We start from the raw sequence: 15598 nt of genomic DNA on the forward strand, positions 1-15598 counted from the left end.
GTATTTTTGATGTATTTGTGGGGAGGAAGGTGATCTCCATGTCTTACTCCTCCGCCATCTTGAAAGTCCCCCCCAGGCATATACTTTAAGTATGAGCAGGAAGAAAGGGATAGAACGATACACATCATGCTGTTAACTTTGGTTGTTACCTTGATTGTTACTTGAGGCTAGGAATAGAAGTAGAAACACATGTTGAAGGATTAATTTTTTCTTTATACACTTTGTATTGCTTATCTTTGAAACAATTTTCTAAACAACTCAATAAATAACATTTAAAAGTTTCTTTGATTTAAGTCTTCAGAAAGTCAAGCATCTTAAACAATAAATAATCCACAAAGAAAGTATATGTGAAAATGGGACACTGTTTTGTACAATAAAAATATAATTATTACATTGAAAAAATAGTTTCAATTAACCAAAGAGACAAAAAGAATTGAACTATGCAGCAAAAATCAAACTTTCTACTGTATTAATTTAAAAAATAATGTCATGGAAGGAGACTAATATTTATCTGAAGAAGAAACTTCATTAAACTTTCTAATATTCATATGAATCTCATAAAAACATTATCAAGGCAAAAGAAATATAAAATACCCTTTTATGCATTGACTTTTCTTCTTGAAAAAGAGTTACTTATAGGTTTTTATTGTGGAATAAATTTAAAGATGAAGATTGAGAAACCACAAGTATTTCTGGGTAAGGTTGAAGACCCATTTGCTTGTTATCTTTCAATTTTTGTACTATAACTTTGGCAAATTCTTCTCCTTGGATGTCACTAGTATCCAATAATTGTCTGACTTTTGAGGTCCTTGTAGGTTTGGTACTAATGAGTTCATAGTCCTCCTTCATGATCAAATCCCTGGACAGGAGGGCATCTAGAGATTGGTTAAGGCAGGCTTCAGTCATTTGGTTCACAATATCTTCCCTTTTACTCTGGATCCACTGTTGGGTTATACCAGGCTGAAATTGCTCTGTAGAAAAGCAAGGGATGACAAGTAAGAAGGTGGGGACAGATATATAGCTATGAGTAAAATTAGATGAAAAACAAAATAATAAGGCATAAAACCTAATTTTGCTGTGATTGTTCTCATATGGAACACCAGTATTTTGAGGGATGCTATTTATTTTCAGGAAACATTCAGATATTTGGGTTATCTCTTCCCTTTCCCTCCAAGAAAAAGCACTGCATTTTTTTTTTTTTTTTTTTTTTTTTTGCGGTACGCAGGCCTCTCACTGTTGTGGCCTCTCCCATTGCAGAGCACAGGCTCCGGACACGCAGGCTCAGTGGCCATGGCTCATGGGCCCAGCCGCTCTGCGGCATGTGGGATCTTCCCGGACCGGGGCACAAACCTGTGTCCCCTGCATTGGCAGGTGGACTCTCAACCACTGCGCCACCAGGGAAGCCCAAAGTACTGCATTTTTATACACTATAATTCATGGGGGCAAATGTCACTTTTTCTCAGATTTTTTTAAAAAACATAAAGAATACCTGCATATTTGATAAATAAACAAAAATATATTTACCTTTAGTAACATATTGTCACACCTCCTCTTAGCAATCCCTCCCTAGATAGATGTTCATGGAATACTATTTTGGCCTATTATTACATATCAACACTCATGTCTTTGGGGATTGGAAGTGCTTTCCTACTTATGGTATGTATATAGCATACTGAAGAAATAGAGACAAATAAAACATCATATAGCAAATCTACTGAACATATGGTTGTGAGATAAATGGCATCATTTACAAAGTGTCTCATAGTACATATTTACCTGAATTTCCCTCCGCTGAGAGTGGATTTATTATTGCTAAGGAGCATGAAGCAGCCCTGTGATCACAGAATGTTGCTCTTTGAGCCACAGAAATGTTACTGTCACAACTGTGATTTACTGGACATTGACGCATCACAGAAAAGTCTTGAGTTTTTCCTATAAAACACAACATCTGCATTAGGGGTAGAATATTCCTTAGCTATTTCTATTAGCTAAAATATGAACATCCGGGTCATAGAGAGGGTAGTATTCAGTGGCTCTTAATTTTTCACTGCATAAGCTGGTTCATAAACCTAATTCCACAAGTAAATATTTTTTAGATAAAAAAGGTTAATGCTTAATGTTTTTACCATATTTCCGTCTGTCCTATGTAAATTATAAATCATAGAATTTTACTTCTTCATGTGGTACCATATTTTTTCCTTCTGTGTCATCTTCCTCCTTCTGCACTTCAAATGTGTCCTCTAAATTACATATGATGTGTCTTTCTACACTCTCCTTTGGTAAACTTATTCAATCTCAGGGCCTCAATTGTCACCTCCCTTCCCAAATCCATGTAATTAAATTTTCTGTCTTCAGTGAACCCTACATTTTCAACAGCTCAAATTAAAAAAAAAAAAAAAAAAAAATTAAAAACTTAATTATTCATCTTAACTTTAAAACCTGTTTCACTTCCTATTTCTGTTAATAGCATCAATGTTCTTCCAGCTAAACTTGTTCAGCTTTATCTTTTTTTCTCTCTTCCTTCCTACAAGTGAAAAGTGTGTCCTCTGTAACATCTCTCACACTATTCTCTCCTTCACACTCTGGAGCAGGTATCATAATCTCTCACCTGTAGTACAATAATAGACCAATAGTCTCCTAACTGGTCTCTCCACCTTGAATCTCCTTTTCCCTTCCAAAATATCCTACATATTCCAGCCAGGATAAATATTCCTAAAGCAAAAAATTTTATCATGTCACACCCTTGCTCAAAAATCTGCAGTAATTGTTCCCTACCCAAGCAAAAGAGCCTGAATGGCTTAGCCTAGTATTAGAATTCATCATGATATGAGCCTGAATGGCTTAGCCTAGTATTAGAATTCATCATGATATGACTCCACCCTCCTGATCTTTCATTCACCCTCTTCACCAGCTAAACCCAACTACTCACTGTTCTCTGTTTTCTTGCTTCTTTGCCTCTATGCTGTTCCTTTTGCCTGGAATGCCCATCCTTTATAACTATAGGTCCAACCTTCAGCCAGAAATAATTTCTTCATGATGATAACATGGTGTAGTAGTGACATGAAAATACTTATCAAAAAGACCTGGTTTCGAATCTTGGATTTGCCAGCTACTAACTATGTGATCCAGAAGTCTTGATCTTAAGAATCTGTAAAATGAGGAATATCTCCCTCACAAGGTTGTTGTGACAGTGCTTTGTAAAAAATGTTACTCTTCCACTATACTACCATAGTTCTACATCCCTATATCTTTTATAATACATTGCTCTTTGTCTAATATTATGGTGACTTAGAAACATTTCTCCTCTTTCTTACAAGATTTTTAAAAATATCTTTCTGTAGTGTCTAACATAATGCTTTTAATACTTAAATATATTTGTTTAACATCCCACTACTATTTTCACATCTTTAGACTGTCACTTTTAAAAAACGAGTTATAAATGCAAATGAAAGACATGTTCCATACAAACCATGACTGCTTGCAAGAATATGATCTTGAAAGAAAATTGAAAACTTGCAAGTAATACTGACTGAAAAATTTACGTACTAGATAAAAAATCATTGTCTTGAGGAGCTGAAAGGGTCCTTGAGGTTCCAGGAGAAACACTAGTTTTATGGAGCTGAGTGGATCCACACGATTCCTAAAATAAATAGAAGATAAATGATTTAGGTTAAAGAAAAATCATTTTAAAAGTTATACAGCTTTAATTTCTAAAGAGTTCCTGCTTTTGGCTTATTATAAATAAAGAATCAAAACTAATACAAATTACACTTTACAAAATTAAACACATATGTGAAGTAACAAAACTGTGAACTTGATTTCTTTATCAGGTCAATTGGATGGGTAGGGCAATAGTTAAATATATTAGAAATCATTATTTTTTCAATATTTTGTACATAATCTCAGAGACTCTGTCCAGCTCATGAGAAATTTGAGATCTGCAGCTCTGATTACCTACTGATTTAGAGCACATGCCTATTCTCAATGCCTCAGGTTCCTTCAACATGGAGAAGTGGGAATCCATGGAAAAAGTAATATAGAAGTTGGATCTAATCCTAGCTCTGTCATGGAATTACTACCTAAGCTTCGACAAGGCATTTAAATAATTTGGCTCTCAGGTTCTTTTTCTGTGTATTTATCTAAAAATGAGCCTGTATGGGCTCAAAGATCCAATGATGAGATAGTGAATATAAAGGTGATTCAAAGACTACATACTGTGTTTTAAGATTCATTTTGAAGGTATTATTACTTTTCTGAATCTGTAAAGAGAACATATCTTATATATTCTTAAAAGAAATCATTAATATGAAATAATTCTGAATGAATGCTACTAAAGAAATCCTTCTTTTTGGATAGCCACACAAATGGCATTTTCTTTTTATTAATCATTGTAAGAGGTTAAGAACAAGGCAGGTATTATAGCTCTTTTACATTTGAATAAGAAGGTATAATAAGAAATACAGTGGCAGAACTGTACCAATGATTTGTCTATGTACTACCCTGGAACACCATCCATTACATAAAACAAGGACAGGGACAGAAGTCAATGCCCAAGAGAGAAAGGACTGTGATTTGATGAGATGAACAATGAACTAAGAATCAGAAGAGCTGGATTTCAAATTGGAGATTCCCATTCTAAAATCCTAAAACCTCCCTGGACTTTAGCTTCCCATCTATAAAAGAGTGAGAGAGACTAAATGATTGCTCATATTCTTCTCACATTTTGAGTTTAATCAACGTAATTATTTTTACCTCCTGTGGACCATAATTTACAGGTATGTTCAGAGATAACTCCATTTTCTTCTTGTCACATAAGTGAGCGGTACTTGAAGCATTCTGTAATAAGAATGAACATATGTACTTGAATTAGAGATAATTAGAAAATTATATGAGTAAAATACAATCTACTTAACATATTTTATATGTTTATCTTTATATGTTTATACAAAATCAATAGAAAATCTCAATCAGTTGAGAATATAATATCTAACTTAAAGTAGAGATAGTGTAGAATAGGGGAAATAACTTTAGAGACACAGGCTTTGAATCCTGCCTCATATTAACTGGTTACCTTGAGCAAATTCATCCTTTAAAATGGAATAATATCTACATGCAGGATCATTCTAGAGATTGAGATAATGAATATAAAGTATCTGGTTCAAACTAGGTACTTAATATATTTCAATTTGTATGTGTATCTATCTATCCATAATTATTAAGCATTTACTATAATTTAGGCACCATGATTCTAAGTACTATTATTATTTTCATTTTATAGATAAGAAATGGAGGGCTGGACTAGGTAAAGGAGGCAGAGTGCCCTAATGGAACGATGGGGGCCAATGAGATCTGGTTTAGATCCCAGGATACCTGTTTGACTTTGGGCATGAGACTTAAACTTAGTTTACTTATCTGTAAACTGGAGATAAGAATACCTATTTTGCAGGATTACTGTAAGAAGGATTAGAAGTAATATATGCAGAGTCCCTAAGATTACTTTGTAAGCATTCAATAAATGGTAGCTATTAAACAGATGATTTATTTAAACACTATGCCTTTGTACTAAAATTGTTTAGTGATTCACTCCTGTCTCTTTTTCTTTTTCTTTTTTTTTTTTTTTTTTGCAGTACGCAGGCCTCTCACTATTGTGGCCTCTCCCGTTGCAGAGCACAGACTCCGGACGCGCAGGCTCAGCGGCCATGGCTCACAGGCCTAGCCGGACCGGGGCACAAACTCGTGTCTCCTGCACCGGCAGGCGGACTCTCAACCACTGTGCCACCAGGGAAGCCCTCACTCCTGTCTCTTTAAGCCAGACTTGGATTAGCTGCCATCACTATTGAGTGATTTAAAAACAAAACCATTGGTCTGCTTTTCTTCCCCAAACCAACATAACGTCAAATGCTCTACAGAACTTTAGAAATTGGTGGGATCCACACCCAGCCCTTCATTATTCATACTTAACAACTGTCTGCTCCATAACATGTCTAAGAAGTTTTAGGAGAAAGAAAACTGCTATTCATCTATGTATATAATCTATAGGGCATAGTACTTTACACACAGCAGTCCAGTGAACATTTGTTAAATACATTTTTATATGAACCTTTAAAATTCATCTTTGGATCCATTTCTGTTATGTAAATTTCTTCTGTTCTTTTAAATTTATTAAAATATTTATTGTTATACAGTATCATTAATTACTAACATCACTTTTCATAACCGATCAGTTAATGATAATTCAAATTATTTATGAATTGGGGCTTCCCTGGTGGCGCAGTGGTTGAGAGTCCACCTGCCGATGCAGGGGACACGGGTTCGTGCCCCAATCCGGGAGGATCCCACGTGCTGCGGAGCGGCTGGGCCCGTGAGCCATGGCCGCTGAGCCTGCGTATCCGGAGCCTGTGCTCCGAAACGGGAGAGGCCACAACAGTGAGAGGCCAGCGTACCGCAAAAAAAAAACAAAACAAAAAATATTTATGCACTAGTGAGTCAGTCCCTAGAAAGAAGTAAAATGACATATCAAAGAAAAACTTTTTTTGATTCAGTTTTTACTGCTCAAGACATAAGAGATACTATCTGTGAAAACATGAATTATAGGAGCCAGTTCAAAGAACTGAAAAAAATGTAGGAAACTCAAACAAAACAAGTCACCCTAAATTGTGATCTTTGTTTTCAGAAATTTCTTTATGAAAAATCTTATTATCTTAATAAATTTGTATTCTACCCTTGGCCCTGACATTAGTTAGCTGTGTAGAGTGTTATGTGACTTACTTCCCTATACCTCAGTTATCTCATCTATAAAATGGAGATGATATTCTTTCTCTAACAATTTTACAGAATTAATACAAGGATTTAAAAAAAAAAGAAAAAAATAACAACACTGAGTGAAAACAATACAGCAACTTAAAAACAGTGACCAAAGAAAGTAATGCTATTTAAATGATACTCAAGTATTTAAAAATATACACTAAATTACTTTATTTAAGAAGCAAAAATTTCTCCCTCAAATTAACAGTTTTACATATAGATCCTAGTATTTAAGTTGGTTGGGGACAAAAAAGGAACTGAATTGGTTCTCTTCCAGTTCAGTTTCTTAGAACCAAGAAAACAGACCCTTCTATCCACCTTTGCTTGGCAGAAGAGGAGAAAGTTGTGAAGAGAGAAAAGGGAACTGAAAAGACAAGGCAAAAATAAATGTTAACAGAAGTTTGTATCTACTAAGAAGTGGAGAGATTGGAATGTTCTGGAAAAGACTACCTACTCAGAAGCAGAGAAGTCAATGAAAACTTATCAAAAGATTAAAGCACAGTTCCTCCTTAGTTCCATAAAAAACTCAGGTACTAATACTGCCACCATCAATTTTAAGTTTGGTTAAGGGCAGTTGTTTCCTTTATGCACTTCCCTTTTAAACCAAAGATTATGTTAACAGATCCAGCAAACTGCAAGAGGCAAGCAATGTCATTTAGTGATAAATCAATTGTAGATTATGCCTGTTCACAACCTAAGACATTGGCTAATAAATGATGGTTTTTATTATCATATCTCAAATGCAACTTAATGAAACCCAGAAAGTGTTAAACTGGGCTAACTTTGTCCCTAAAGGACTGTAGTTGCTTTCTAAACAATTTTTGATAGCAGCAAGAAAACCTTGCAGTAATGGGTCCCTTCAATTGTTTTTCTGATCTACAAGAGCAGAATGAGTAAATAAGACAACTGTTCTAGGTAATTCATAACAACTGCTACTTTGGTCTATGCAACATGGAGTGTTTGAGTGGGAAAACAAAAAGATACAAACAAGCCATAGAAAATACACATTTGGGCCTCAATTATTAATAAAAATTCTACAGCTTAACTTGGCAGTAAAGTGCAATAACCCAGACATCTTTTACTCTTTATATATCAAAACTTTAGAGAAATAAACATAGAATTAAAACAACAACAACAACTGTAGTAATTTAGGGCATTAACTGTATACAACTGGCACACATTACACATTTTAAATTTACATTTGCTATATGAGAGGTCTGAAAATCCCTTTGAAATCTGGAGGAGGCTGTTTAAATGAAATGGAAAAGTTCTTTGGTGACAGATTCAAGGCAGCATTCATACTCTTTGCTAACTACTACCCCAGTACTGTAGCTTGTATCTGTGGAAGGTATGTAGAAAAAAACTAAATTAAACTAAACTAAAACTCTCCATGATTTAACATCCTAATTTCCAGTATTACATTTAACAATTTACCTTTGTTTTCTTTAGTTGAATAACAGCTTCAAGAAAAGTTATCTCTTCAAATGTTCGCAGAACTGGTTCAAGTTCTATTAAACATTCTAAATAAGAAAAATAAAATGAGTTCAGGTTGCTTATAACCATTAAAATGAAAAACATAAATGCTAATATTTAACTGATAAGGCCCTAAGTAAATTTTTCCCCAAACTGATGACATTCAACTGTCTTAAGAGCGTTTAGTACAGGCATAAAGATAGGCATATCTAAAGATAGATCAATGGAACATAATTGAGAGTCTAAAGCCCTTACAAGTATGGGCAATTGTTTTTTGACAAAGTTGCTAAGGCAATTCAATGAGGAAAGGATAGTCTTTTCGACAAATGGTACTAGGACAGTTGGATATCCACACAAAAACAGAAAAATTTAGATTCTTACCTCACAACATACATAGAATTAACTTGAAATGGACTATGCACCTAAACGTAAATATAGGTGAAAATCTTCATGACCCTGAGTTAGGCAAATAATTCCTAGATATGGCATCAGAAACAGGATCCATAAAAAATTTTTGATAATAGGACTTCAAAAAAATTGAAACCTTTGGCATTTAAAAAGATGCTATTAAGAAAAACAAAAAGACAAGCCCCAGACTAGGAGAACACTTTTACCTATCACGTATCTTTTAAAGAGCTTATATCTAGAATATAAAAAGAACTCTAACAACTTAAGACAAACAACCCAATTTAAAAATGGGTGAAAGATTGAATTTCACCAAAGGAGACACACAAATAGCTAAAAAGCACATGAAAATATGCTTAAACACCATTAGTCATTAGGAAACGCAAATTAACACTAAAATGAGGCATCACTCCATACCCACTAAAATAGGTAAAATTAAAAAGACAGAAAATACCAAGTATTGACAATGATGTAGAGAAACAGAAAACCTCACACACTGCTGGTGGGAATGTATCATGATGCAGCCACTCTGGAAAACAGCTTTGCATTTTCTTAAAAATGAAAGATAAATTTACCATACAACCAAGCAATTCCACTCAGGTAGTTACCTGAGAGAAATGAAAACATATATGTTCACACACAGACTTGCACATGAACAGTCACAGCAGCATGATTCATAATAGCCAATGAGTAGAAACAATCATAAGTACCACTATTACTACAATAATATATGGACCTGTTGCTTAAGGGAGAAGCCAGGGCTCTAGATATAAAACTGAGCATCACTAACATATAGATGGTATAAAAGCCATGATCTGGTCTGGATCATCTAGGGGGAAAGTACAGATGGTAAACAGTAAAGGACCCATATTAGAGCTCTGAGGCATTCCAACAGTTAGAAATTGAGCAGAGGAAGAAAAAAAGTGATTGAGGAAGAGAGGATAAGGGGGAGTATGGTCTCTTGGAAGCTATCAGAGGGAAAGTTTCAAGGAGGGAAGAGTCAGCCATATCTAATCTGCTGAGAGGCCAAGTAAGATAAGCAGTATTTTCCAAAATTGCTATCCTTGGTAACTTGAACAAATGCAGCTTTAGTGGAGATATGAAAACAGAAGACTGATATAAGTTTGTTAAAAATTGAATTAGAGGTGAAGAAGTAGAGACAATAAGTATGGACAATTCCTACAAGGTGTTTAGATCTAAATGGGAGTAGAAAAATGAGGTGGTAGCTGAAGGATGATATGGGGTCAAGAATTTTTTTCCTATATAAAGATAGGATATAATAATAGCATAGATCTGTATGACAGAAGAACGATCCAGTAGACAGGCAGAGATTGGCAATGCAAGAGCAGAGAGAGAATATAAAGAACAGAATGCTGGAGAGAGTAAGGGAATGGCATCCAGAGCACAAGTAATACTGTTTACAATTGTGTAAGAACACTTTTTTCCCACTGTAAAAGAGATAAAGCAGGAAAGACAGGTCAAGTACAACTAAGTTTATAGATCTGGTAGTGGAACTACGAGGGAGTTCTCTCTCATGGTTTCTACTTTGTCAATGCTCAAAAGAAATACAGAACATAGGGTGTAGGAGGTTTAAGAAGGGAAGATAAGGTACAATATGCATTACCCCTGTCTTGTCTTCCTAAGTTCAGAATCTATTAAGAAAAGCCACATAATAATGAGAGATGATGATCAAAACATCACCTTTATTACTGATAAAGCTAATTGGAATCTGTCCCTTTTTAGATCTGTAGCATATGGGCTTAGTAACACTTTGTCCCTTCAGTTGACAGTTTTACTCACTCAGCTACAGGCCTCACCTGCTTCCATATGGGGAAGCACAAAATGTGTGCATCCTTTAGACAAGCTTACTTCTAAAAGGAGGAGAAAACTGAGAAGGGACTAGATAAGTACGCTTGCTTCTCTAAAACTAACAAATGAGGAGGAGGAGTGCTGAGGGGCAGATAGGACTAGAAATGTTCCTCCCATGCTTTCCTTCTTAGGGATTGAAATGGAATTTCATCTTCACTTTGGAAACATGAAGTATGGGACTTACGCATCTCCTACAGTAGTACAAGATGATCACTAAGTCTGTAATTCGCAAACTTTTGGGTCTCAGAACTCTTCAAAATTATTAAGAGCTTTTGTATATGTTGGTCATATCTATTGATATTTACTACATTAGATTAAAACAGAAAATTTTAACACATCAGAATATATGAAAACACATTCCATTATCCGTTGGAGCAATGATATCATCATATTTAATTTAGTCTATGGAAAGATTTTTCCAGAGGATGAGAGTAAAAAGGGAAAATAATACCTTAATATTTATTATTTTGAAAAGTTTTGATTTTGTGAACCACTTATAAAAGTCTCAGGAACCAACCCCACCTCCAGAGGTCCCTGCACCACAACTTAAGAACAGGTGATATATGAGAATGGAATAATAGATGTATTTGAGAAACATAACAGAATTGCTAAGTAGAGTTTAGTGCCTAGTTTTAGCCATTAATTTAAAGAGAAACCAATGAATTCCATTTCTGGCCAAGATGAAGAAACAAGGACCAATTCACCCTCCTGCCTTAAACAACCATTAGCCAGACAAAATGCATGAAACAGTGGTTTTCAAGACACTAGATATCAGGCAACAAAGGACAGTGATCTCTAAGTGATAGGAAACAACTGAGGTCAGCCTTATGACAGCATGACTACCCAAGCTTACTGCCTTGGGAGAGTTTCCAGCTATACTACAGGGTAGGGAAGTAAGGCGGGGCCCAGAGGAAGCTCAGAGTTGAAGAGACAGGGCTGGGAGTTAGGGTAGACTGAGGCAGATAGAGTTTATAGGACAGAGCACCAAAGAGGAGAAGTACACAGACAGAGAACTCCAGAGATCCGCAGAGCGCTCCTCTCAAATATTCAGCAGCACTGATCAATGCAGGATGTAGAAGTAAGTAAGCCAAAAGCCATTGTTCTGCAATGAACAATAGGGAAAAACCAGGAAGTTTGTAGAGAAGTACTGCCTAATGGCATGATCTTCAGAAGAGCTAGAGTCTTTAGGGAATGGAGAAGAAATTATAGTTTGCAAGTGGCACTGGGGTCAAAGGAGATATGTATTGGGATGGCCAAAAAGTTCGTACAGGTTTTTGTAAGATCTTATAGAAGAAGCCAAACAAACTTTTTGGCCAAGCCAATATATACATACATATATGTACATATATATACACATACATACACACACACACACACACACACACACACACACACACACCTATTACATGGTTCTGGGAGATAAGAGATAAGACGTTAATCCATTATTATAGCAACTTTTGATTTTTTTTAAATACAATTCTGATGAGCACTAGACATACGTTTTGAATGGAAAATATATTTGGTTTTTTTTTTAGTTGGAAAGAAGATTCCCAGTCTACAGCTTGTCTTTTCATTTTCTATAGCATCTTCTGAAGTGTAAAATTTTTCAATTTTTTTGAAGTTCAGTTATCAAAGAATTTTTTTAATAGGTCTTGTTTCTGATGTCATATATAAGAGCTCTTTGCTTAACCCACGATCATGAAGTTTTTCTTCTATGTTTACATTTAGGTGATGATTCATTCTACTTCTGAAATAAATCTTAATTCTATCTGATTTTTTGATCTCCAGGATTGGTCTGGAAATTCTACTCTTGCCCTTCTCCAATCAATTTTATACATAGCAGTGAGTGATATCTCCTAAACTTAAATTTAATCATGTTATTTCCCTGAAAAACTCACTTTAATGGCTTTCCATTGTACTTGGAATAAATTTCTAACCTTTTTATGATGATAGTCAACAGCCTCTCCTTACCACTTCAATCTCATCTCATAAAATAAAAACAACTTTGAATTAGAAAAAAAAACTTTTGAGCTTGTCAGCTAACTTTCGTAGTTGTTCAAGGAATATTTTATTTACAGCGTATTTTTTTATTTTTGTAATTCAAAAGGCCCAGATTAAAACTGTACACTAACTTAAGAAAGACGGTCTTTCATCTGGATTTTGTGCCCATCCACTTTCTATTAGAGAGATCATAAGTGCTCGATGAGGTATATCAAATGGCAAACTTTCTTCATTAGTGTCAGGTCGATGTCCTTGTGACACACTATACATAATCTGCAAAGGATTGGTGACTTCTGTCAAAACAAATATTTCATTCATTAGAAATATATTATGATTTAATATATTAAATACATTCTAAAGCCAACCAAATGAACATGAGGGAATCTTAAAATCTTAGGAATAATTCATTACTTCCCTTTCTGTCAAAGGAATATTTAGATCCCAGCTATTGCCAGACTTGCTGCCTCTTGTGGGAGGAGTTTATATCTTCACCTCTTTAATTCTGGGCTTGGCCATGTGATTTGATTTGGCCAATGGAGTATGAAGAGAGCAGAGTAAAACAGAGCTCAGCAGAGCTGAGCAGAACCTAGCAGAGCCAAGAAGGGCCACAGCAACTAATAACCCAATGTGAATGAAAAATAAATGTTTAGTTTGTAAACTACTGAGATTCTGAGGTTGTTACACAGCAAACTGACCTAAATGAACCTCAAAATAAAGAAAGAGACAATATTATCAGAAAATTTTTAAAGTATTCTTCAGTATTTGCTGGTCTTTAGAAGAAGCACTAGTTAAATTTTCATACAAATGATTTTATAGCTGGAATGAATCTTAGAAATAAGAATTCAAAATTCTTATTTTGCAGATAAAAAAATGAGGACTTAAGAGATTTAGTGGCTTATAATAGAGTTAATTACTATCAGAACAAGAAGAATCTACACATTTTTCTGATCCTTAATCCAGTACTTTCCATCATACAGTGGATTCACAATGACAAATTGTTGTTTTTCTAGTGTGTTTTCCACAAAATGACTGTTAGGCAGATTTAAAATAAGTGATCTTTATTCAGATAGTTCTGAGTATGACTTACCAATACGATGTCACCTAGAATAAGGAAGTCAAAGTACACTTACCTTCAAAAGGCTGTTTTCTAGATAAGACTTCCCATGTGATAACTGCATAGCTGTTTAAGATAAAAATATACATATAGTACTTTATAAACTATTCATAATAAACTAAAATGGTACTGATTTTAAAAGCTGACTGTGAGATACCATTTTTTAAAGTAATAATGTAGTGAAATGCTGCTTAAAGAATCACTATATAGAACCAAGATGATGAATATTCATATACAGTTTTGTTTTGAAAGGGAATTAATTCAATTTGAAAAATTAGGAAATTACTGTAATAAGAACTTGAAGTTATAGGCAAGGATAACTTGTGGATGATTCTTTAACACCTAGATAAGCTATGCCCTTTAATTACATGATTCTATTATTCACACAAAATAAAGAGCAATAAAAAAGGCTGTCTCATGTAGCCCTATTCTATTGACTCTTTTTCTGGTGTAAGTACTGTCTCTTTTGGTAGTGTTAAATGTTAATTGCACTGTTTCCCTCCCCCTATCAAGGTCACATATGATAAAAACCCTTGAATATTATAAATTGATAGGACAACAAGATATGCTTTAATAATTTTTAAGGATGTAAAAGTAGCTTAAGGCGAGGCATCAGGACTTCCCTGGTGGCGCAGTGGTTAAGACTCCATGCTCCCAATGCAGGGGGTCCGAGTTTGATCCCTGGTCAGAGAACCAGATCCCACATGCATTCTGCAACTAAGGAGCCTGCATGCTGCAACCCAGGAGCCCATGTGCCGCAACTAAGGAGCCCACCGCCGCAACCAAATAAATAAGTAAATAAATATTAAAAAAAAAAAAGCAAGGCATCTTTATTTTCATATTTTTAATTTTTAATTTTTTTTTTTTGGCTGCACCACACAGCTTGTGGGATCTCAGTTCCCTGACCAGGGACTGAACCTGGGCCACGGCAGTGAAAACCAGGATCCTAACCACTAGGCCACCAGGGAACTCCCAAAGCAAGGCATCTTTAATATGAAAAACATTAACCACTGTCTCTAATTTATTTTCACCACACTTATGAGAGAAGCATAAAAATCATACTTTTAAAATGTAGTTTCAAAATTCGGATTGATTAATCTTGTTTTTTAGACAAGGTTAACTCTGAGCAAAAGTAACATGCTGTACCTGTATATATCATGCTTGATAGTAGCCCTTGATTTTTGTCCAGGTTCATAGTTTTCAGGTGGCATATAGATAATTGTCCCTCCTTCTGGTGCAGATTTACTATTTCGTGATTGTGACAGGGACATCATGCGCCATTTTGATAAGCCAAAATCTGCAATCTGGAAGGGAAAAGAGTAATTGAATTTTTAAATTTTCTCTTTAAAAAAGTTCAAGAATTGTTTTTGTTTATATTTATTATATTTAGACATGAGACCAGAGTAAATGCTATATATATTAATATTTTATTTCTGTAATAGTCTATTAGTTTCTTAACAAATTGGATTCCATAGTGCTGAACCCAACAACTCTAAAAGCAATATAAACTGACTTGAAGTTCAGCAAAATATTACAAATTTTAAAAGAGACTAAGTTTTGAAAACTTAAACAGGAGTATTTTTGCCTTTTATTCTGAATGAGTATATACACTGCACTTTTTGTGACAAGTAGCTTTATATCATGTGCTTTCAAAATTTACCTATACCTCACAAAACTGCTAAACTAGTCATATCTAATACGATTGTCACTGGGTATTGTTTACAACTCAGGTTTATATGTTCTTATTTATAATGTGCTAAAAATAGTATCCTTAAAGTTTGAAATAAGTAAAATTCCAATATAGTATAACTCATTATTATATGATTTATGCCTACCACTAAAAGAATATCTGTTAACAATAGTATAATTAGCATATAAAACATATTTATGTCCATGACAAGGAGTGCCTAAAGCATTATCAGTGACAAACAT

The 15598-nt window shown here is 34.7% G+C and overlaps 1 protein-coding gene across 2 annotated transcripts in view; it reads right to left on the reverse strand.

Moving 5' to 3' along the window:
* Positions 1-324: 324 nt before the first annotated feature.
* The window catches only part of RIPK2 (receptor interacting serine/threonine kinase 2), a 30432-nt gene continuing 15158 nt past the window's right edge, over positions 325-15598 (reverse strand). For both annotated transcript variants that reach the window (XM_079901663.1, XM_079901664.1), the window contains exons 4-11: positions 14813-14970; positions 13683-13732; positions 12684-12845; positions 8239-8324; positions 4753-4836; positions 3547-3640; positions 1777-1932; positions 325-971 (exon numbers count right to left, since the gene is read on the reverse strand). In XM_079901663.1, coding sequence (XP_079757789.1) covers positions 634-971; positions 1777-1932; positions 3547-3640; positions 4753-4836; positions 8239-8324; positions 12684-12845; positions 13683-13732; positions 14813-14970 — 1128 coding nt within the window. In that variant the 3' untranslated portion in view covers positions 325-633. The remainder of the gene's footprint in view (positions 972-1776; positions 1933-3546; positions 3641-4752; positions 4837-8238; positions 8325-12683; positions 12846-13682; positions 13733-14812; positions 14971-15598) is intronic.

This window comes from Stenella coeruleoalba, assembly GCF_951394435.1.
Source record: "Stenella coeruleoalba genome assembly, chromosome: 17".
Taxonomy (NCBI): domain Eukaryota; kingdom Metazoa; phylum Chordata; class Mammalia; order Artiodactyla; family Delphinidae; genus Stenella; species Stenella coeruleoalba.